Genomic DNA, 23,753 nt, shown 5'->3' on the forward strand with positions numbered 1-23,753 from the left:
GGGCCGGCCCGGCGGTTTTCCCGCCACCGGCGCGGCGCGCGCGGGCCGGGAACGGGGCTGGGAGCGGGATCCGTGAGGCGATGGTGGGTAAAAGGGGGGTGGTGGGGGGTATGTGTGTGGGGGCACCGGGCCGGGGGGGCTGCGCCGGAGTCCCCTGGCCCTTCGCTCTGTGTGAACGTGTGTGTTGTGCCTCTGTCCCAGAGGAGGAGCCTGGCCCCCAGCCAGCTGGCCAAGAGGAAGGCGGGCGATGAAGAGGAGGAAGAGGAGGAGGACTGGCACCCCCCGGCGGTGAGCGAGGGGCCCCGGCGGGGTTTGGGGTGTGCAGGGGGTGTGTGTGTTTCCCCTGCCCCCTCAGCCGTGGGCAGGGGGATGCGGGGCGGCGGCGGCGCATCCAAGTCCCGCCCCGGTGCCGGATCCTCCCCCTCCTTCTGGGCATCACCCCCCACGTTTATGCTGTTTCCGCCACCTGCGCTAAAAGTTTGTGTCTGGGCATCACCCCCCTCATTTATGCTGTTTTCGCCACCTGCGCTAAAAGTTTGTGTCTAGGCACGGGGCTGGCAGAAGAGTTTCGTTGCGTACCGACGATGCTCGTGGTTATCGAAAAACTGGTCCCCGGGAGAGCTTCCCAGTGCTTTGTGAAGGAGTGGGTGACTGGGTAACTGGAAATAGGTCAGTGTTTAAGACAAAACAGAAGGTTAGGCCTTTTGTAACAGGTCACAGGAGCATCAGTTTCACCGATTATCTGTAAGACACAGTTAAGACCTCGTTTACCCATTCATAATGACACTAGTCCCAGCTCTAATCCTAATTTACAATTATGTTCTATGTCAGACGGGTCAGAGAGTCTCACCTAGTGTTTTCTGTGTCAAATCCATTTTTCTATGCCAGCAGGTGGTTGAAACCATGCCTCAGGGTGAAGAGGCTGAAGAAGCTGACTTAACTGTGTTGAGTCCAGAAACAGATCAGTGACTTGTTTATTTTCATGCCTTTCTAAGTGTTTGAAATGCAGGTTTCAGTGTGAGGCCTTTCACCTGCACAACAACAGGTGCCATGGGAGCCTCCGGGGAGATGTGCATGTAGTTTGTTTTCTGCTACTGACCCTTCCTTTTCTTCATTCTGCTTTTTTGGGGGGACAGGTCTAATCTTAGTGTGGACGAGCCTGCCCTTTTACAGGTTAGCAGGTGGTTCTTGTTTTCTTAGCTAGGAGAATATTTTAAGCTTCGGGTAGAGGTTAAACTTTAGGGCACAGTGACCTTGGTGGTGCTGCTGGCTCCGTTATTCGGCAGTGGGGGTGAGTGGTGGTTGTGTCTGCTCAGAGCTGCTCAGCTGCCTGGCTGATGGTCTGTGTGGTTTGGTGCTCACTGAGTGTGACAGCGATGCATCTTTCTGGTCTCGCCAGATGCCCCCTGTTGCTGTTTCCATTTTCCAGGCTCGGAAGAGGCAGAAGGCCAGCGGTGAGACGGAGAGCGGGGAATGTTACAGGTCGCCTTTCCGGAAACCCTTGGCTGCTCTGACCAACAGACCCCACTGCCTGGACAGTGCTCAGCATGTGAGTGGGTGTTGCTGCTGGCACACCATAGCATGTGCTCATCCATCGGGGAAGTCCAAGTGCTTCTGTGGCCCCATTTAATCAGAGGTATTATGGAAGCGACACACCACACACACACAGAGTCTTAGGAGAGGTCTTTTGCCAGCTCCAGCCATTTAATATTGAAGGAGGTGTGGGGGGGGAGCTTCCTGTAGTGGAAATCCTGAATGAGAGAGTTTTGTGGGGCCCAGCTGAAGGACAGTGCCCAGGGACATGGGTCACTTTCCCCCCAGGTGGGTCAAGTGCTGGCTGCTTGCCTGGTTCTCCCCAGGCTTCCACTGCTGGAGACCAGATGCTGGACTGGCTGGGTGCTTGCTGATCCAGCATGGATGTTCCTGCAATGGTAACCCAGATCCTTTACAGGAAATGAGTTGCCTGACTGAATTACCAAGGCAGGGGGAAGCTATAGCTTTTAAAGAAATGAATAAAGCTGGTGGATTTAGGAAGATGGGAGTTCAATTTCATGCATTAGAAAACCCAAAGGAAAATCATTTTGAAAAGTGGAGTTGGTGGAGGGAATAGTGCTGATTTGTGACTTTCATCCTTTTGGATTTTCTTGAAAATAGTTGGAGTTGAAGCTTGAATAGATTAAATAGAGGAACTCTGAGCACTTGGCAAAATTGAGTTTTTGAAAAATGTCCTGGACTTGCCTACTTGAGCAATCTCTGATTTCAGGCTTCTTAAATGTGTTTTCTTTCTGAATTCCTAGGAGGCTTTTATCCGCAGCATTTTGTCCAAACCCTTCAAAGTCCCCATTCCAAATTATAAAGGTAAGATGAGGAGGTTTAAGGATTGTCTGTGTTGGCTGACTCGGGTAAAACAGATGATGCTTAGGCCTGTCAAATACATCTGTGGGGATTATTATTTTTTTTTGCACTGATGCATGTGTTCCAGAAATCCTGACTTAATTTTGAAAGAAAAATACTGGCATATTAGCAAAGTCTTCATATTTCTTACTAGTATTTAGTTTGGATAATCCTACATTTCAGAATTGGATTTTGTAGTCTTACTGCTATGCATTTGATGTAGTGCCAGGAGATTTTACACTGTATCGCGAATACAAAAGCAAGATGAATTCCAAGCCACGAAGGTTTACCATTTAAATAATGATACTAACAGACAGAAGGCTGAGGTGAAAGAGATTGTATGTGCCAGTTTTATTTCTGCTTGGCTTGGTGTGTTGAGCCTCAAGGTGATCTTCAAAACAAGATAGTTTTGAAGTTCAAAGCCTCAGCTGGTTTGAATCAGTGAAACACAAGATCTCAGAAACAAATGGGCCTGTTCGTGTCCCCTGTTTCCCCTTCACCCTCCAGCTGAAAAACTCCAATGCAGATCAACCAGTTTCACTCAAACTTTAGTTATAAAAATACGCCTGTAAGCAGACACTGAATATGGAATGACAAGCCCCAGAAGAGTTTGGCAGAGTTAGCTTTGTGGAAAAGCGGATTTGTCAGGAGGCAGAAACAGAGCTATAACTGAGAGCTGCTTTCTCTGGCTGTTATTTTCCTCTCTTTATTGAGAAGTGTGGCTGTTCAGCGTGCTCTTTTCTTGGTGTGTGTGTGTGCTGCTGCCTCAGTTTGTGATACACTCCTGTTTTGCAAGGAACCTTAGCAAGCAGTAGACAAATAGACCCTGATTGAATCTTTTCCAAGCAAAATCAATCCTGGGAGCACAGTTGCCCCAGTTTTGGTGGGAAAAGGGATTTCTTTTTGTTCTTATGCTCTTTTTGTGTTCATCTCTGTTCCAAAACTGTGACATCAAAATACAGTACTAGGAAAAGGGACTCAAGCTTGGTTTCTGTTATTCAAAGAAATTGAATTGGTCATCAGAGAGAAAATAATATTAGAATATTATTCTACTCTAGCAAGTAAGTAGTGGCAGTATGATGCTAACTATGATACTGTAGAACTTCATCACTGTTAAAGATCAATTCCTGACCTTGCATCAGAGATGCATCTCTGGCTAAGTCTGGGCTAGGTGATCCCAAAAGAGGATTTGATCCAGTATGTACTGTATGTGGGAGTGTATTTATTGAGCTGCTGAGGTGCACATTCTGGAGCCCTACTTGGCTTTCAAAAAGCCAGAACAGCCATCTTCGGGCAGCAGTGCCACTGCTCCATCTTTGCCTCTGTTCCTTCGTTCTGTTCTTCCCTGCTGCAGAGCTTCCCGCTGTGCGCCCGCAGAGCGCTGCCAAACAATGGCCCTGCTTAGTTTGCTGTCTGCACCAGCTGTGCGTGCACCTCCACTCCAGCACCCAATTAATTCACTGTTCCTAAGCGTAATCCAACTCTCCTGCAAGGCTCAGCTCTCTTCCAGGAAGATGCTGTTCTTTGAGTTGTGCCTTTTTTTCGCTTTCAGGGCCCCTGGGCTTGCGCGCGCTGGGGATCAAACGGGCGGGAGTGAGGAGTCCTCTCCATGACCCCTTTGAGGAAGGAGCTCTGGTTCTGTACGAGCCCCCGGTGCTGAGTGCCCACGACCAGCTGAAAATAGACAAGTGAGTCATCACCTGGCAGAAATGGCTGCAGCTCTGACCTCCTCCTGGGTGCAGGTTTATGTGCTTTTCTCCCAAACGTGCTTGAGCTGGGGTCTGAACATCAAGGGAAGTTTGTTTCCAAGTGTTCTGCCTCTGAATTGGTTCAGGTATGGTAACAATCAAAGAAGGAATGTACCCATGCAGGATTGTTTGTGTTCTTCCATAGACTGTTTCATCTCCCGCACATCAAAAATTTAAATCTGTTGCAGGGAATGAGCCTGCACGCATGGAGAAGCTGTTTAGAAAATCCTATGGCTTAGCTGTCAGTCAGGAAACATCAGCATCTAAGGACAAGCAGAGGGAGATGACTGACAGTCAATGTTAGGCTGCCTAATGGTTTTAATTTTGAAGTAGTTTCTTTTAAGCCGCTGTTATAACTTAAAAGGGCTGTCAGCTAGATCTTCATGGGCAGAGGAGGGGGTTTCTCTCTCTGGTAATGCAATTACAATATTGTTATCGAAACAAGAAAAACAATAATGACTTTTTAACTGTGTCTCTGAACCGTATTCTGCCCTTGTTTTAACCACAGCCCACATACATGGTTTCACTGATGGTTTAGACTGTGGATCAGGCCTCTGTGACTTCATTCTCAGAACTGAATTAATCCATTTTTCACTTTCTTGTTGGCAGTTACTTCCCCTGTACCAGAGGGAAGTCCTCAGGATAACAGTGAGATTTAACAAAACCTAAACATATGCTGTGCTGGGTTCATTAATCACAGTCTTCTTCCTCGACTGCCTCCTGCAGGGACAAAGCACCTGTCCATGTTGTGGTGGATCCTGTCCTCAGCCGTGTTCTACGACCCCATCAGAGAGAAGTAAGTTTTCCGTCGGGACCTGAGGGTGTGGTGGAAGGGCTTGGTGCACTTCAAAAAGCTGCAGTTCCTCTGCTGGAATTGTTACAGGTCTGCATAGACCTCACAGACTGACAGTCTGTGACAGTCTAAGGGACTCTGGTCTGTTGCAGATGTGAGCTGAACATTGGTTTTAACCATCCTCTTAGATGCCTGAATGCTGCCAATATTCTTTGTCCCTTTTTTAAGCAAAGAGTGGGGGCTGAAAGTCCTGCCTTTACTTACCTTGATGTCTGGAGATGGAGATCTGCTGATTGGATATAGGTGCAATAAACTCTGTTGCAACTCAGTCTTGAGTCAAGCAGGGCAGTCTGTCCACCACTGTTTTACTGGTCAGCAGAATTGAGTGGATCTGCACTTCCTGAGCCAGGAAACACTGAAGTTCCTCTTTCTGGTACCATGTTTCTGAACAAAGTGTGGAGTAGGTTCCTACTTCAGTATGCTTTATTTGGAGGCTACCCTTTACAGGTGTGAGCTGTCTCTGACCTACACATGACAGTGGACAGTGCCAAAAAATATGTAAATATGTTGTAAATGTGTGCAACATCACAATATGGCAGCAGTGGGTACAAACCTCCAAATACCTACTACAGGTATCTGGACAGTTAGAAGTTCATCTCAGATGCAGTATATTATCATTTGAGCCTGGAGGCAGCACAGATGGAAGCTGTGATTGCTGATCTTGCAGGCTAAGCAGGTCAAGCTGGATATGTCCCTGCCTGGCAGATCTTCACATGGCTCTGGGGGTGCTGTAGGCTGCTCATAGCTTGTACTTTTATCTCTGAGCTGGTCCTGAACCTGTGACCCGGTGTAGTGCTCGTCCCTGGCTACATAGCTGGAGGCACTCTGGTTTTGTGTGAGCTACTTCCTGCTGGTGCTTTTGTCAAGTACTCGAAGTTATGTTGATGTCTCTGCTGTTTTTTGGCAGGTAGATATTTCTGATACAACACTTCCTGTTCTAGTCTGACGAGTAAGTCTCTGCCTGCTAAGATTCCTGTGCTGTTTTATGCAGGTGTTTCTCCTAGAGAGTTGTACAGCTCTGCTCCAGCTTTGTTGTGACTTCTGTCCAGGTGCTGGATCCACAGCCAAATGCAGGCTTGTGGATAGTAATATAAGTCATAGTTGTTCAACTGGCTTAAATACATTCCATTAGCCTGTTGCTAAAGGCCTAAGAAAGAAAGAAAAAGACTTGGGAATGCAAGTGAAGGTGTTCCATCTTCCAGTCCTAAATAGTGGAGTACAGAGGGGTGAATCTGTGCAGGTGTGTTTAGGTTGTATTCCTTGCTCCCTGCTCTGTTGACACAATGCAGGGAGCTTGTACTTTCTCAGCACAATGCCCTGGTTTTCTCTGACTTTCTTATCATCACATGGTAGAGGAACATTTTGCAGAATGTTTCTCTTTTTTTCCCCCCCCCCCCCCCTTTTATCTGTCTCAGTGATGTGTCAGAGCCTAATGCAGGGCTGAGCTCTTCTCCCACCATGTGACGTGGGTTATAACCTCAGCCCTGTGCCTTCTCTAAAGCTAAATCTGCTTTGGACCTTGAGCCCCCAGGTGAGTCATTGTGCTTCTAGGCAGAAGTGATGAAGGCTGCTAAGAGTATTGTGGGAATTAATCGGGCAGCAGAAACAATTCTGCTCGCTCTATAATTCTGTGCTTTTAAAATTACCTAATTGGGTGTCGTTAAGATGATTAACCTCTTTGAAGTGATCAATGCATGTTAATTTATGGCCTGGGCCTGCCTAATGCAGTCAAGGGTAGAAATTTCTGGGATTTCATGTCAGGAAGCTAGTTATAACTGTACAATTAAAATGTAGTATGATTTCCTGCGTGTTATGAGGTACATGTTGGGACCAGCAATGTTGTTCCAAACCAGATGTGGCTGCATTTCAGTTGTGTCTCGGGTGATTTCCCTCCGTCTCATTAGAACACCGCATGTCCCCAGGGATGTGTGTGTGCTGGTTGTTGCAGTATCACTCCTGTGCATTGTGGTAATGAAGTTGTCATTCTGCTGCTGGTGTCCCCATCCTGCTCTGAGAGAACAATTTTTTGGCAGGGAGTGAAGTTCCTGTGGGACTGTGTGACGAGCCGGCGGATCCCCGGGAGTCATGGCTGTATCATGGCAGACGAAATGGGGCTGGGCAAAACTCTGCAGTGCATCACGCTCATGTGGACGCTCCTCCGGCAGAGCCCGGACTGCAAGCCTGAAATCGAGAAAGCCGTGGTGGTGTCTCCCTCCAGCCTGGTGAGAAACTGGTACAACGAGGTGGAGAAATGGCTGGGAGGAAGGATCCAGCCACTGGCCATTGATGGAGGCTCCAAAGAAGAGATTGACCGTAAGCTAGGTACAGAAATGTTTGCAAACTGTGCGTTTTGGCTGGTTTAGGTCAAAATCTTGCGCTGGGAGAAGCCCATGGCAGCTGATGTGAACATCTCTGAGCTGCCACTAGAGCTCTGGAGACTGATTAAAGTCTTTCCACTGACATGTTTAGATCAGACCCTTACATGTTTAGTAACAGTTGATCTTTTGGAATAATCCAGATCCAGCTGTGTAAAGTTAGGGCAGTCCCAGTGCTTCTTACTTTGCTCCAGCCACAAGGCAGGAGAGGAGGTGGGAGGGTAATGGAAATGGGGACAGTGTGGGGAAAGGAGCATGGATATACACGTGTGGAAGAGATGCTGCAGAGCAGCATAGGCAGGTTTTCCTAGATTTTTAAGGCAGAAGTTTTGACTATTTGACTCTTTTTCTATTAGTTTTCATCATCCTTCTTCTTTTTCCTTCCCCCCCTTTCCATCTGCAGTTGGCTTTATGAACCAGCGTGGCCTGCGAGTGCCTTCACCCATCCTGATCATCTCCTATGAAACCTTCCGACTCCACGCCGAGGTGTTGCAGAAGGGCAGTGTTGGGCTGGTCATATGTGATGAGGTACTGGGGCATCTTTAAGGAGCATCCATTCCTGGCATTTTCTCAAGATCTGGGTGAAACCTGATCCTGCTTTCTTAAAAGGGAAGTGCACAGTGGGAAACAAGGCTTAGCTGTGGACAACACCCATTCTGGTGTTTGAGAGGCTCTGAGTAACCAGATCAACCAGACTCTGTGAGCCTGAACAAGAGAGGGTGTCTCTGTGAGCCCAGATATGAGGAAAATCCAGTTGGTGGCAACTGTGGCTGCTTTGTAGGTCCTGGGCAGGGTGGGGGCACCTGCTAAGACCCTCTCAGTGTGAAATGCATAGCAGAAAGGAGGTCCACTGCCTGCCTGACTGTTGGGATCATAGTCAGAGATCCTGGCCCTGGCTCATTGATCTGGCTTTCATTTGGTTTTGTCTGTACTCAGGTGAGAAATACTTTCTGTTTGGCCTGGCCTCATGTTCTGCCCAGTAATTTTTAACTTGGCTCTATTGGGAGCAAGGAGTTGGACTGGAGACCCCTAAGGTCTCTCCCAGCCTAAATAATTCTGGGATTCGTCTCTTGTGTGTAGTGTTGGCTGCTGTCAGCCATCTTATCTGGCCATCTTATTCTGTGCCTGTGGGGGAAGTTTGAAGAGCACCCCCATGGCAGGACCCTCTTTCCCTTCTCTGTCGTCTCATGTTTGGGGCAGAGGTACGAGAGCTAGGTAAGGAGTCACCTCATGCTGTTTGTTCAAGAGGAAACAGAGCTGGCATGACTCCCAGCTCACCAACTGCTGGATCAAGCTTTGCCAAGCCTTGTGTTGTCAAGCTCTGCTTTCACTTGGCTGAAATCGAGTTGTTTTTTCGTTTATAGTTCCCTATTTATAGGTAGTGAGAGCCAGAGATGCTTTGAAGGACAGAATAAAACAAACGTCCTCTGCCTCCTTGAAATGATCCATCTGGGGCCTCGGTGGCTGTTGAGGTGTCCACAACTGCCTCATAGAGGGGATTTGTTAAATAGTGGTGCCACCCAGTGGTGTGGCTTTGTACTTGCTAGAACAGTGCTGAGAGGAGCTTATAAAGAACAAACGGCCTCATGAGTGTACTTCCCATACACCTTTTATCTGCTCAGTCCGTGACTGCCTGTACTTCTCAGTGTCCCTGGGATGGGGCCAGCAGATAGGGAGGCTGGGAATGCATGTCCTTGGCCTTGTGTCTTCTGTATGCTTTCAATAAATACTCATCTCCGATGTGGTTTGGCACTTGGAAAGAGCATCTTATCACTTGTGCTTTGTCCTGTGTAGCAGTCAGATGCTAATAAAGTTGCTTTTATCAGGCATGAGAAATGGGGCCTGTATTCAGATTACCCTGTGAGAGATGCAGAACCTCTTTTTATTAGTGTGCAAAGGTCTGGCAGTCCTGGATATATAGGTGGACTGAATTGCTTGTGATCTTGATTTTTTGGGTGAAGCAGTTTTACTGGTCCAGAGTTCAGTGCCTGGTATAGGTAGCTGAAAACATCCCTGTCCTTGAACAGGAAACAGTTCTTATACCACGTGGTGCTTGTTCTTTTCATGGTAGGCCTTCTTGCCTGGGTGTGACTCATATATTCCTGGTCTGGGAAGCTTGTAATGTCGTGTTTCCTCACATAATGGCTTCAGGTTTTCCACCAGATTCTTGCCTTTGAAAAAAGTCTGTTGCAACACTTACTCCACTACCGGGAATAGGAAAAATGGTGAGATGTCTTGTGGGAGATAAAGCATATCAGTGTTGATGAGGCTCTCCAAGCTGCTTCCCAGCAGGGCCACTGGATTTATCAGCTTGATTCCTTTTTTTTTCTGTTTTTTAAAGGGCCATAGACTGAAGAACTCTGAAAACCAAACTTACCAAGCTCTCAACAACTTAAACACACCTCGACGAGTCCTGATCTCGGGCACCCCCATTCAGAATGACCTGCTTGAGTATTTCAGCCTGGTGCACTTTGTCAATTCGGGCATCCTTGGTAAGAGGTGAATGTGTGAGAGATGTGAGGGAGGGGGAGTTGCTGGCCAGCAACAACTGAGACATTAGTGGGAGGAAAGACCATGGCAGGGGGCTTGGAACTAGATGATCTCCAAGGTCCCTTCCAACCCAAACCATTCTGTGATTCAATGAGACTTATTCTCAGTTTGTATCCAGAAAGTCTAGATCAAGGTCCTCTGTTCTAGAGGCTGTATATCATCAGAGCTCTGTTTCAAGAAGGTTGTAATTTAAAGTACACCAGGTGTAACAGGTACTTTGGAAGGGAAATCAATTAAGGTGAAATGAATATGAGTACTACGTGGCTGATCTTGAGTAGCTATAATGGTCAGCTAAAATGTCCACATAGGCCAGGAGATTCTCTGACAGTAAGACCTTGGAGATACCACAAGAATTGCTGGACAGGAAGGTCCAGCCCATAATGGTACTTGCCACAACACTCCCAGGTTATAGCAAATTCAGAAACCTAAGCCAGGAATGATGTCTTTGTAGGAGAGAGGCTCCATGGTGAGGAGGGTTTGATGTGACATTCTGTCTGCATTGAGTGTAGAGGCAGCCTGGGAGACAGCTTTTCCCTGCTCTCATCCCCATCAGGGGGATGAAGTGATTGGTGCAAGGTGGAATGATGTATCTTATGGGAGAGTTAGGCAACAAAGCCCAAATTTCTGGCAGTCTGTCATCCCATTTTCAGATACTCTCAGAGAAAGCTGAGGGTGATGTCTAGCAGTTGGAGTTAAGACTGCTTTTGTTTTTTAAGGCAAGGGAGGCCTATGAATGTGGGGCTAACTTCATCTGAGATACAAAAGAGTCTGGAGGAGAGATACTGATTAGTGTGAATTTTCAGGGTCAAACACCTTCTACAACTGCTGGTAGCAGACTGAAATCTTCTGTCTCTGGCTTCTGTGCTCTGCTTATGTCTGCAAGCTCTGTTTTCGTTTCAAAAGCAAAGTAGTTTTTGCATCCTCTCCTGTATCACTGGGAGCAGGTCTGCTCCTTTTCAGTGTGGAACAGCTTGTCTTTGTTGAGAGGTCATTTTCTTTCTGCCAAGGAATTAAAATAAACAACTGTGTAAATCATTTATTTGTTGCTATAACTCCTCACACATGATTGTCTCAGGTTGTTGAACCAGTCCAAGAGGCTTCTCATTAATTCTAGTGCATGCACAACTTGGATTAAACACAGTTCATTGAATTATTAGTCTTACAAGCAATATTTGGGCTGTATCTTTTTCTGTTCAGCTGTTCTGCCCCCAGGAGTTCTCAAGGAAAGGATGGAACGGGATGGTAGATGTTCTACACCTGCTTGTTCCATGTGCTTCAATTTTGGGTAGTTATTACAGGGAGCTGATGTGATTTCACCCACCTCCCCCTTGACCTGTACTCTGGGCAAGATTAGTCTCCCTGTACTTCCAGTTCATTCTTCCTGAGATGAGTTTCATAGTGGAACTACTGCAGCAAAGCTGCATGCATGCAGTAGTCATTTTTCCCACTTTCAGCTTATTACTGTGACCAGTAATAAGCAACTGATTACAGATAATTTTGGAGTAGGCACACATAATGCCTGTGCTGTTTGTTTGCAAGGACAAAATCTGGGAGTAAAAGTATAGCTGGAATGTGAACAAAAACAGTATGTGCCTGATGGTTTAAATGAAACTGTGTGACCTTTGGCTGTGCATTGTTGTTGGAGTACAAAATGATTTTCTGTTGTACTCATTTGCCTGCCTTGTTTGAATCTTTTTTCCTGGCTAGAAAAAAAACAAGTCATATGGATGGGGATGAGGGTTTGCTTTATCTGCTGGACTCCATGCTTAGGGTGTGATAACTGGTGCTGTGGGATACTGATCAAAGGTTATTTGGTAGTAGTTCTCACCTTCTCACTTCTGTTTTGTACAGGTACTGCACAGGAATTTAAAAGACATTTTGAAATGCCCATCTTGAAAGGCAGAGATGCGGATGCAAGTGAAGCTGAGAGACACAAGGGAGAAGAGAGGCTTAAAGAGCTGATCAGTATTGTGAACAGGTGAACTTCATCCCTCTTCTCTTTGCAGGGCTTTTGCATAAGCCCTTTGCATAAGCCCTGCTATCTTTCCAAATTACATTTGTAGCTGCAATGAATTCTCTTGCCGTTTACGTCTATTCAGCAAGTGATTGTGCAAGTATTTATTGCATAAGAGATCTATATAGCATGTAGCTTTAGTCTGGAAAACAGTACTGGCATGGTACAGTCAGCTGCAGTCACCCCCAAGCAGTACCCTCAGGTACTGAATCGTTATTTGACTCTTATGTTTCTGTTTTCTCCTGGGATCTGAATAATCAGCCAGCATCCTTTTATTTGTGTTAAGATAACTACAAGTGTAGACTGGGTCAGACTTGAGACCCATCCAGCCCAGATGTTGGCTCTCTTGGGCTAAGAGGACAGACTACTGTTGTTAGAGATGGGACTTCTGTTCCCCAAGAAGCACCTCCGTGATGTAAAATGCTGTCTTACTTACCTTTGGTTGAATTTTTGTATTTGTTTAAACCTATTTTCGTGAATACAGCCAGTTTATTCACATCTGCTGGCAGTTGCTTGCCTTTAAGAGCTTTTTATAGAAAAGGCTCTTGAATTCTCAGCATTGCTGGTGTCTTCATTTTCTTAAAATTTTTTTTTTGTTTGTTTCTTTTGTTTTGTTTTTAAACCAATCCTTTGCAACCATCACAAATACCATAGTGCATAGTCATGATAAATTGAATTTCACACTGAGTGCAGTCTCTCTCTGTAGAGACAGTCCTGACCTTGACTCAGATCAGCTACAGAAGTGTAAGAAAAAGGAAAGGTTGGAAGGAGAAGAGCTTTTATTCCTTAGGTGCATTAATTTCTCTTTATAGCTGATGGAAAAGGGGTGTAAAAGTGTGTTCAGGAATGCTTGTGGCTGGCTCTGCTGAGGTCTGTGTCCCTTCCTTTATTGTGCAACAGTCATAATACACAAATAGGGAAGATGGAGCACACAAGTAGTAACAGATGAATCTGATAGACTTGGTAGGAATTGCAAATGGGATGGTGATGCAAAGACGTGGAATCACAGATGTAAGGCTGGAAGGGCCCCAGAGAAGGCATCTAATCCGTTTTGCTGTCCTAAGGTAGAAGATGTTAGGCCTAAACCATCTCTTACTTAACCCCCACCCAGCACTGAAGACCTTGCAATTCCCTAGGACACCTTTTCCAGGGCATCACTGTCTTTGCAGTTAGAAAATGCTCTTAATGTGTAACATAAATCTCCCTTACTGCAGTTTAAGCCTATTATTTTTCATCCTACTGCTTATGGGTTTGGAGATCAGATTATTCCTTTATTTACCAGCCTTTGACAGATTTTGGGGCTGTCATACATCCCTGCTTTCTTCTATAGGTTTTGTAACATATTTTTGATGTTTCCTGGCAGAACTGGGTTTCTGCGCCTCTTATTCTGGTTGCTCAGTTCAGCACTTTTTCTAATTCATCCCATCTTTTTTTAAGTGTAGTAGAACTGCTCCATGGGGCATTTCCAGAGCCCCAAAGGATTTTGCCCTTTGCTGAAACCTTGGGCCAGGCAATAAGCCCATCTTGGCTGAGGATGGCTTCTAAGTTACTAAGTGGGGAGCTGCCTGCTTGTAATTTGGGTTATGCCCACAGTGTGTGATGGTTAATTCCTGTCCTCATTTGCTGTCCATGCTACTGGTCTTTGTAGCTTGAACTGTGAGTGCTGCTGGTATTTTGAGGAAGAGCAGAGTTTCTCTTTTAAGTGACTGAGCTCTGTTAGGTGGAATCAAACCTGAGCCCTCCAAGTTTCATGAACCACATTTGGAAGTCTGTCAAAGACAGTGGGTTATCCTGAGCTCTGTAACATGGTTTCATGTGGATGGTGGGTGTCTGGCCTTTTCCACGTGTTAGACTGTCACGGACTTTTGGAGATAAGATGTTAAAGGGACCGTGTTTTGACCACATGAAGAAAACTAGTGATGAAACAGGGGTTTGATGTCATCCAAGCATCTGATCTTAATTTCTCTCCCTGCAGATGTTTAATTCGAAGAACTTCAGACATCCTGTCCAAATACCTGCCAGTGAAGATTGAGCAGGTGGTCTGCTGCAGGTACCAAAAAAGCATGGACTGTGCCTGGGAAATGGGATGAGCAACAGGAAGGACTAAAATGTTGCCAAGAACCCTTCAGTTCTTATGGCTGCTTCCCTCTAGGAATGAAGTTGTAGCCATTGGCAATATGTTGCTTTTCCTCCTGAAGCCAGGATGGACAACCCACAACTGGCGATTCTGGTGTTCTGGTGGTGTGCAGCAGAGCCCTGGGCCCTGCAGAGCATCTGCAAGCTTCTCTTCCAGCTCTGGGCTGGGATAGCAATGCTCTACCAGCAGCTTTGGGGGTTGTTCTAATCTGTCCTTAATGTAGCTAAAAAAAATTAAGCTGAAAGGAACACTCTGTGCAGGTGGAGCAGGATGAGCTTTGGTTTGGGTGCAAGCTGAGACTGCAGAGCTCTTGTTCTGTTTCAGACTGACACCTCTGCAGGCTGAGCTGTACAAGAACTTCCTGAAGCAAGCCAAGCCAGTGGAGGAGCTGAAGGAGGGCAAAATCAGTGTGTCATCTCTCTCTTCCATCACTTCCTTGAAGAAGCTCTGTAATCGTGAGTTGTTCCAGTCATGTAGTGGCTTTGGGTTTTGCACTGTTGGTGGGGTTTTTCTGGGTCTCCCTTGTGCACTCCACAGTTTCTGAGCTCTGTTTATTCTCCAGACCCTGCTCTTATCCATGATAAGTGTGTGGAAGAGGAAGAAGGATTTATGGGAGCCCTGGACTTGTTCCCTGCTGGCTACAGCACCAAATCTGTGGAGCCCCAGCTTTCAGGTACTGTGGAACTCAACAGTACAGATGTGCTGACTAGCACAGGCAGCCATGAGACTGTATTTAGCATCTTATCAAGTGCCCTTCCAAGGTCTGGAATTTGGGAGCTTCTGCTCTAGCTTTTTCTTTCTTTCATTTTTATCCAGGAAAGATGCTGGTTCTGGATTACATCCTTGCTGTCACCAAAAGCACCAGTAGTGACAAGGTGGTTTTAGTGTCTAACTACACTCAGACACTGGATCTATTTGAAAAGCTCTGCAGGAGCAGAAGGTTTGTCTTTGGGCTTTACTTCTTTAATCCTGTGAGACTGTACTTGCAGCCTACACTGTAAAAGAACTGTCTATTTCTACACTTTCTATCAGCAGGAGCTCATGATCTCTTTTACCTTGAGTATTCCTGAATTGGAACTACTGTGGCTTGAGCTTTGTCTGCTGGGGTCACTCAGCAGAAAATCTCTGGCCCTCTGCAAAAGTTCCTAAAGCCCATTACAGGGCTGGTTTTGACAGATTTTTCTCTTATAAGTAGGATGCTCTAAAGATGGCAGCAGTCTGATTGTAGTAAATGCTGTTCTAGGTATTTATATGTCCGGCTGGACGGCACCATGTCCATTAAAAAGAGAGCAAAGATTGTGGAGCGATTCAACAGCCCCTCGGTGAGTGGAACCTGCCAGATGCGAGCAGGTCTCCTGCCAGTTCTGAGGGCTGCGAGTAAAAGTGTGGCTGCCCCTGTGGTCTAATCCAAGCCTGCCTTTTTCCAGAGCCCCGAGTTCATCTTCATGTTAAGCAGCAAAGCGGGTGGCTGTGGTTTGAACCTGATTGGGGCCAACAGGCTGGTGATGTTCGACCCCGACTGGAATCCGGCCAACGATGAGCAGGCCATGGCTCGCGTGTGGCGGGACGGCCAGAAGAAGATGTGCTACATCTACCGACTGCTTTCGGTGAGTCAGACTCCTCTCACCTCCCCAACATGGAGCTCTGGGTGCCAGCCCAGGCTGCAGCTGCTGTGATTTGGGCCAGGAGGGAAAGAACTCTTTTTGTGTTGGTGACCAGAATTGATCGGAACTTAATTGCTTCCTACCCTTAGATGTGTTGCCATGGAAAACCATGAAGGCTCTAGCTTGGAGGGTCATTACTGCAGCCCCTGGTTTCTAACAGTGTCTGGCTTCTGAGAAACAGAAACAACTGTGGCTTTGCAGATAAGAGATGCTCCTTTGAAGTCGTTTAGGCATCTGACTTCTTTAATTTCGTGGGATGTCTGATGCCAAAGTTGCTGTTTTTCAGGCTGCAGCCTGTTTTAGTTGGGTGTACGTGTGCTTAAGAAACAGCAGGCACATTCCTGGAATTGCAGCAGCATTTGGGATGGGGCTGCCAGTTAGCAGGTGGGGTAGCTGCTCTGTAGTGGAAAACCATGAAGGAGACTAGTATTTTCAGGCTACTGTAACACTTTGTCCAGCAATGCCAGTAGTGATTACTGCTCAGAAATGTCCCTTCTCTGCCCTTGTTCACATTCACCTCCCATTAGTTCAGACTCTGGTTTCTTCTTTTTTGTTTTTTTTATAGTGTGTATTTTGAGGTTGTTTTGGGGGTTTTGGAGTTTTTCTTGAGTGTAAGCTTGGGTTCCTTGACCAATAATTATTTTTACTTTAACAAAACAGACATTCTTTGCCCATCTCTTCCTAATGGAGTTACACTGCTTCTCTGACCTGGCTGCACTTGGAAGCACTGCTTGTGGAATTAGGAAACCAGTCTGCAAATCATGACTAATCACCCCCCTCCTTGGTATTGTGTTTGTTTGCAAAACAGACGTTTTGCTCTTAGATTTTTACCTTCAGAATGTAGCACACTGAGCTTTCTGCACATCTGTTTTACAAGCAGTCATCTCCCTCCAGACAGGGTGTGATTGATCTGTGTGTGGGTGAGCCAGCAAATACTTCTGATGCTTGTGTCACCCAGGGCTAGCCCTTGTTGCTGTGTTTTGGCGAGGTTGTGCTTGGAATTTTTTGTCAGGGAGCAGCTGTAGCTGCTCAGCTCTTTTCCCTTCTTTCCTGTCAGCACAACCTGTGGCACAGTGTCTGAGCTTTAGCTACGAGTGGCAGCTCCACCTCTTCCTCATCCATATGTCCACTGGATCCACTCCTGTAGCCACAGTGAAAGACAAGCAGAGTGGGGTTGGATCGGGAACCAAATAGACATGGTTGGAGTGCAGCACAGTAAAACTTGCCTGTCATCTGTACTGGCTTGGCAAGGCCCTGGGGGTTCCTGACAGCTTAGTGCTGTTTGATCTGTGACACTTCCCCGATGTAGGGCTCCTATAATACTGCTGTCCCAATTGTGCTTCATCTCTGACTCTCTCTCGTGTAGACAGGGACCATAGAGGAGAAGATATTCCAGCGCCAGACCCACAAGAAGGCCCTCAGCAGCTGTGTGGTGGATGAAGAGCAGGATGTAGAAAGGCACTTCTCCCTTGGGGAGCTGAAGGAGCTCTTCACACTGAATGAGACCACCACCAGTGACACCCATGACAAGTGAGTAGTCTGAATGATGAGTGGCTGGGATAGCAAAAGAACCACTCCACAGTTTGGTCTTGTGATTCAGGGATTCCTCAGGCCGCAGGAGGAAACTCAGAGAGGGGGCCCCAAGCATCTCTGCTTCTGAAGCTGTTAACTGTCTGGGGATGAGCACTTCCTTGCTGTCCCCCCTTTTTGTTGTCTTAGAAGAGCTGTGCTGGTGGACAAGTGAGCAAACTATCTTCTTGCTACCTGTGGTTGGAAACTGTAAAATACTGCAGTTAGTGAAAAGAGAGAAATGGATCAGAGCTGCTCAGATTGGTGGAGCCCAACCTGGTCCTTCCTTGTTGCTCTCTTCCTGTTGGTCTGTGATTTCCAAATGCTGAACTGCTTCCCACTGCTAGGGCTTCTCTATCTGCTAAGAATTCATGAAGCCAACCCAAGTGCTCTTCTGGGGACTAAAACAATCCTCCGTTGTCTGCCCTTCTCCCCCACTCCTGAGACTTGTGATATTGTAGCCACCAGAAAGACAACAGGCAGTGCAGGAAAAATGCTTCACTGTGAAGGTTAAGATTCTTAGTTCAGCCAAGAAGTGAAGAGGATTAGTTTTAAGCTGACTCAGAGCTTAGCTCAGTGTAGGTATCCAGTCTGCATGGCAACAGCCCTTGCTGGCAGGGCTGCTGCTGCTCTTTGTCTCCTTATGTGACAGCTCAGTAGGGCATCTCCAAAACAGCCCAAGCACAACCAGGTGGCTGTCGTGGGAGTCAGGATGGAGCATTTTGAAGCACAGTGTGCTCTTTTGAATTCTAACATCCTGATGCAATACTAAGAAGGAGTTAGCAGCAGTCACTCCAGAGCTGCTCTAAGCAACATCCCACACCTTTCAGGGGAAACTCCACCTCAACTTCCTTTGGGTCCTGCTGGACTATTCCCACATGGTTAAATGTGGAGAGGGAGTGCCATTAGAAACAGAACCTCTGGGTTTCCAGAATGTGTGAGTCACTCTGTATTTGTCACGTGCACCAGAAGGTAATTGTGTGTTTAAATGAAACACGGTAGCAATTCAGAAACTGGAAATCCAGTTGTTGGTGTCACAGATGAAGGGGAGTTAATCCAAATGTTCCGGGGCTGCATTTTTAAACAACCCACACCCTGAAGCAGCAGAGGAGCCTTGCATTGATCTTGCCACCGACTGTGTTCCAGGATCAAGTGCCGTCGCTGTGTGAACGGGCACCAGGTACGGCCCCCTCCCGAAGGCTCCGACTGCACCTCGGACCTGTCCCAGTGGCACCACTGTGCGGATAAGCGGGGGCTGCAGGACTCCGTGCTGAGGGCTGCCTGGGACGCCGCTGTCACCTTCACTTTCCATCATCACTCCCATGAGGAGCAGCGAGGGATTCCCTAACCAGGTTACTGTCCCCTGTGGGGGCAAGTTTAATCCCTTTCAAGGAAAGGGGCAGTGGGGAGCTGTGCCTGCTGGACTGTTGTGTGGCTGTGGAATAGCAGAACAGTGTGGCTTCAGAGCGGCTGGAAGGGCCCTTGGCAGTGTTCAGTCTACTGCAACAGCAAGGAGCCCGTGGCTTTTTCTCTGCTGTTGTATTGTGTGCCTGAAAAACATCCCCTTGGGAACTGGGAATAACAGGACCTTGCGTGCTTGATCTGACTTAGCACTGGTTCTCCTGCTGTTGGTGTCTGTGCCTTTGACTCAGCCAGGTTTAAGTTAGGCCTGGAGTTTTAGAGTGCTTGATGTGCAGTCATGTGTTTGGTTTTTTTTTTTCCTTGACAGCTATGGCTTAAAGCTGCTGATCAAAACTTGCAGGATCCATTTCTGCTGTGAAATGTGAACCTGGCTTATTACTTGGGAACAACAGGATGTGTACAAGGGAAAAAAATTTTAGCTTTTATGTTGAACATCTGACTGGAAGGATCATGCAGGCAGTAGAAAATCAGGCTCTATTATGGTAACTAATTTCTAAAACCACTTGCTTTGTTATGGGCAGGATCCCCTGATCTAGCAGAGTGTTTTAATTGAGATCACCTTACCAGCCAGAAATAAAATTCACACTTTAGTACATTATGGGTCTTAAATATATTTTTATTGTAAAAATGTTACAAAAGACCAAACTATTTAAAACCTCTGTAAAATGACTGCAGACATTGGAAAGGGGCAACAGGATTGCAAATAAACAGCAAGCTACTTGGTACATAAAGCATTTTTTTTTGGTATAAAGTAAAATTTTCCAAATGGAAAGGCCTGGGGGCTTTGTTTAAGATTATTTTCTACTCCCTTTAAGTGGAGGAAGGAGTTCTTATTTCACAGAATGGCTGAAGTTGGAAGGGACCTCAGGTGATACTGTGCAATAGCCCTCCTGAAAAGCAGGGTCACCTAGAGCTGGTTGCCAAGGACCACAACCAGATGGCTTTTTAGTCTCTCCCACAACAGAGATGGTTATGGATGAGACATTGGCTGAAACAACATGAAATTTGTCACAACACCCAGTGAAATAAATAACTGCTTGCTCAGAAATCTGGAGGAAGTCACAGAAGCCCCTTTGATATATGTCCCACTTAAAGTACTCAAAGGAAGATGGCAGAGTTTAGATCACCTGGAAGTACAGCTGTTGACCCACATGAGGTCACTTCACTGTCATACCCCTTCAAATGAACAGAAAAGTGACAAGAACAACTCTGTACTGCTTGAAGCAGGGGAAGAAGCCCCCACCTGTGCTGTGAAATCAATTGTCCTGGCCTGGGACCAAACTGCTTAGTTCAAGCTGATGGGTTTTCTCTGCTCCTCTGTCCATCACATGACACTGATGTAGTCAGCAAAGGCCTGGGAGGAGTCCCACGAGTCGTTGACCACACTGCACACAGCTTTGAGACGCCGAAGCGCTTCTTGAGCTGTTTCTGTGTCCTGGTCCAGCCAATTTTGGAAGAGGCGGAGGTGTGTGAACTGAATCTGTCCCCCTCTCTGCTGGATGTGGCCTTCCAGCTTCTTTGTGAACTCCAGGAGCCCATCAGGTTTGATGCAATTTGAGCTTTCCAGGGAAAGAAAGATAAAAAATGTCATTAAGAGCCTAGGCTGTAATTTGAGCAGTTTAAATTACTGTTCCCTCTAGTAACTGCCAGTGCAGGTACATGGGGATGTTTCAAGGCTAAGTGCACCTTGAGCAGTACAAAGTGTGAAAAACAAAACCGAAGCACAGTAATATGAAGGGCTGGAAACATCTTAAAACTAAGGTGGTAACCACTGACAAGTTAAACTCATTATCCTCCTTAACCACTGACTTAAGTAGATCTAGATGTGGCCTTAGAATGTTGCTGGACCCAAGCTGCTGGCTAAGCAGTGCCAGGAGCACTTCAGTCTCACAGCAGCTGTCAACTGCCTGGACCAAGGGGCTTGCCCCAACCTACAAGTCCCAGCAGCAGCCTCAGCAGTAAGTGATCATTTATGTCTTCCTTCTGAGAAAATCTGAAGAGCACATGTCAGGTCCTGGTGTTTCTAGGAGATTCAAAGGTCACTTCCCTTGCACAGATGCGTAAATAAATATCAAGTTGCATGCTGGGCTTGAATCTGTCAGTACAGAGGTACAGTAACAATGAGGATTCAAGGCTGCTGGAGGAGTAGCCATGGTTAAATAAATTGTCAAGCCTGTGTGTCTGCAACCTGAGCCATCAGGATGTAAGGAAAGGGTGGGGGCAGAATCATGCAATGCAGTTGTTAATACTGCAGAAGTGCCACCCCCCACATACTTCATGAAGGTTACTGCCTCTCCTTATGGCCACTCAGGCTCAAGAAGAGAGCAGCACTTCAGATGAAAGACCAAAGATGAGGAAAGGAATGTAGAGGCCTCCACAGGATCTGACAGGTAATGACAACATTCCCTCCACAGGGGCAGCGGAAACAGAGCTGTTCATACTGATGGCTAAGAATAAACACAGAGATGTTACTTCTTACCTACAGCTTGGGGAGGGCCTGCAGCAGCCTCCCAAGGGAGCAGCAAACCAAAGCTGCTTTTAAGATGGAACTTAACTCATTTATAAAGGGAACAGTGACATGCCTCAGAGATGCTGGAGGTTCCTGAGGCTGTATGTGCCCATTGCAGTACTCTCAGCTTTTCCTGGGCACACATTCCTTCAGGGAAGGAACAAAACCATGCTCAGGTTCTCATGGTGCCAGAGCCCAGTTCAGCTCTGTCCCTCCCCAGACAAGAAATTCAGTGTTTAGTGCAGCAGAATACCTGACATCCAGCTGGCAAAGAGAAGAGCAGGAATCTTCAGAGAAAATGTCTGCAAGGGCAACCAGCCTGTGATTCCCTAAAAGGGGAGAAATGTCACTTAGATGCAAACTGGGAACTGTCTTGAAATTTTAAATGGCCACAGGGCTGGGATAACAGTGCAGAAAGGAGGCTGTAATGATGTGAACACAGCACAAAGGGCCCATCTCTGCACCCTCAGTTTGTCCCCCTAAGTGGCCTAAAGTGAATTCGTCCCCCTGAGCACAGTGTTCAAGGCAATGAAGACATCTGCTCATAGGGCAGTTGTTTCACTAGAAGAATTCTGGTTTTGTTTGAGAAGTCCATATGCAGCTTTGTTTTAGAAATTAAGTGTATTCAGGTTATGCCAAGCTTTTCTGTTTTATTTCATTAAAAGAACAAAAAAGAATATTCTGGATTCACCTGAAATTAATTTCTCAAACATTTCTACTTGGTCATTTCTCAAAATTCAGTTCCACTTAGTCACAAACTTTACTTGTTCCCATCCCTCCAGTGGCTGCCAACAGCTGTTAAGACACAAAATGCCCAAACTTGGGCAAAATCTGCGCCTTTGAATGAGAGGCAGAACATGTGCTGCTGGATCTGTTCCTGTTCAAGAGCCTGAGGAAGATCAGTGTTCAGTCAAATCTGGAGACCTGCTGATACTTGCTTTTGCTGCAGAGAAAACCAACTGTAATGCCCGCACGGCACTTGGGCCCTTGGTACGTTGCTGATCACAACTGAAATTTTGCCTTTAAGAAATGAACCCAGTGCTTCTTACTCTGTGAGCTAAATGGACTCTGTTCATGGATAAGTTCAGCACTGCGGTGTCCCAGCTGTCAGTGACTCCAGCCCTGAAGTTACCTCCAAGAGAGCTGGTCTAAGGCCCCACGGCAGTGTTCACTGTACGCACCAAGGCGATTCCCGGGCAGTTTGAGGCTCTTCAGGGATGAATTTCTTTTCACTGTATTGATTATTTCTGACAAAAACTCAGCAGTGGAGCTTTCAAACAGCCGGCAGAAGGAAAACGTGATTTCTGCGGAAGAAATGGATTGACAGTACATGTGAGTACTTCCTGTGCCTCATTATTCCATGATTACATTCTGCAGACAGCTCCAGTCCCTAATCCATATGGAATAACAAAGCTACTCCAGGTGTGGATTGCATATAACAGCACTTCTGCTCTGTCAGGAAGACAGCTGAGATCACACCCAGGGAAGTGGCTTTGCCAGCTGACCCAGTTAAAGGCTGATGTGCTCTGTAGGTTAAAAATCTTTGTTTTATAGCTGAGACTACAGACTCTTCTCTGCACCATACATCAGCCTTGCAGCTGCTCTTCTCTGCCCTGCTGGCACAAAGAACCAGGCATGTTCCCACTCTGCCAGCAGCTACAGATCTGCTCCAGGGACTGCTGACATTTGGCTAAACCTTACACGTCCAAAGATCGCCTCTTAAATGTCAGCCAGCTGAAAGCAGCCACTGGCAGCATCTTTCCAAGCAACAGCACCCAGGAGTTTGCTGTACCTTGCAGGACGGGATCCTGAAGCAAAAGCAGAACTTCTTTCTGGTGCTCAGCCAGGTTCACATCATGAAAGCTCAGTTTCTTCAAATTTGGGGTACACTCTAAAAGCAAAACAAATTCTCAGGTAAAGCACTGTACACCCTTGACCCAGCTACCAGCTAACACCCAGAAACTGAGCTGGACTGTAGGTAATTTGTGCTGGATTTTGAGTAATTAAAAAGGAACCATGGCTGACACCCATTTCCTTTTCTCAGGAGACTTCAAGGACTGAAGAAAGCTGCACTGTGTGTGCCCCAGTGACGCTGCCCAAGGGGTACCTTTGAGTGCCTCCAAAAGGAGCCCGAGCTCCTGAGAGCAGGGCAGTGTGGCACTGTCCAGGGACAACTGCTGGAGGGACTTCGATGCCTGGAGCACTGGCAGCAGGAACATGGTGTGCAGAGGTTCCCTGGGGAATCGGATCTCCAGCTGCTCCAGGCAGCTTTCTAAGGGAAGAAAAACAAGCAACAATGACACCACTATCATTTAGGTCGGTAGAAATTGCCTGTGCAACGTGCCCTGCCCCACAGAGCTCCGTGGCAACTCAGACCTATGGTAATGTCAGTCACTTACAGCTCATTCCAGGACTCCTGCCAGACCAAAGGGCTGCTAATTTCTACAGGGCTCTGGCAGTGAAATAAAGCTTGAGAAAAGGTCACTCTTTAGGCACAAACCAGTCAGTGTCTCTCCGG

The 23,753-nt window shown here is 46.7% G+C and overlaps 2 protein-coding genes across 3 annotated transcripts in view; one reads left to right on the top strand and one right to left on the bottom strand.

The window, feature by feature from the left end:
* Positions 1-19,451, top strand: RAD54L (RAD54 like). The gene is made up of 18 exons (XM_032695886.1): positions 1-83; positions 202-288; positions 1,430-1,549; positions 2,298-2,358; positions 3,947-4,082; positions 4,869-4,938; positions 7,029-7,317; positions 7,774-7,898; positions 9,712-9,862; positions 11,772-11,898; positions 13,910-13,984; positions 14,396-14,526; positions 14,634-14,744; positions 14,888-15,011; positions 15,315-15,393; positions 15,499-15,678; positions 17,102-17,265; positions 18,451-19,451. The coding sequence occupies exons 1-18, from the start codon at positions 81-83 to the stop codon at positions 18,650-18,652; spliced, it is 2,235 nt and encodes a 744-aa protein (XP_032551777.1). The 5' UTR covers positions 1-80; the 3' UTR covers positions 18,653-19,451.
* Positions 19,328-23,753, bottom strand: part of LRRC41 (leucine rich repeat containing 41) — an 8,636-nt gene continuing 4,210 nt past the window's right edge. For both annotated transcript variants that reach the window (XM_032695884.1, XM_032695885.1), the window contains 5 exons: positions 23,343-23,507; positions 23,028-23,126; positions 22,417-22,539; positions 21,489-21,564; positions 19,328-20,285 (listed from right to left, as the gene is read on the bottom strand). In XM_032695884.1, the coding sequence (XP_032551775.1) occupies positions 20,051-20,285; positions 21,489-21,564; positions 22,417-22,539; positions 23,028-23,126; positions 23,343-23,507 (698 nt within the window). In that variant the 3' untranslated portion in view covers positions 19,328-20,050. The remainder of the gene's footprint in view (positions 20,286-21,488; positions 21,565-22,416; positions 22,540-23,027; positions 23,127-23,342; positions 23,508-23,753) is intronic.

Source organism: Chiroxiphia lanceolata, chromosome 9, assembly GCF_009829145.1.
Source record: "Chiroxiphia lanceolata isolate bChiLan1 chromosome 9, bChiLan1.pri, whole genome shotgun sequence".
In the NCBI taxonomy this organism is placed as follows: domain Eukaryota; kingdom Metazoa; phylum Chordata; class Aves; order Passeriformes; family Pipridae; genus Chiroxiphia; species Chiroxiphia lanceolata.

Excerpts from the sequence above, each read along its gene's own strand:
- RAD54L (XM_032695886.1), top strand. Across the intron at positions 14,527-14,633 it reads CTTGAAGAAGCTCTGTAATC|ACCCTGCTCTTATCCATGAT; the intron begins GTGAGTTGTTCC and ends TTTATTCTCCAG. Across the intron at positions 15,679-17,101 it reads ACATCTACCGACTGCTTTCG|ACAGGGACCATAGAGGAGAA; the intron begins GTGAGTCAGACT and ends TCTCTCGTGTAG.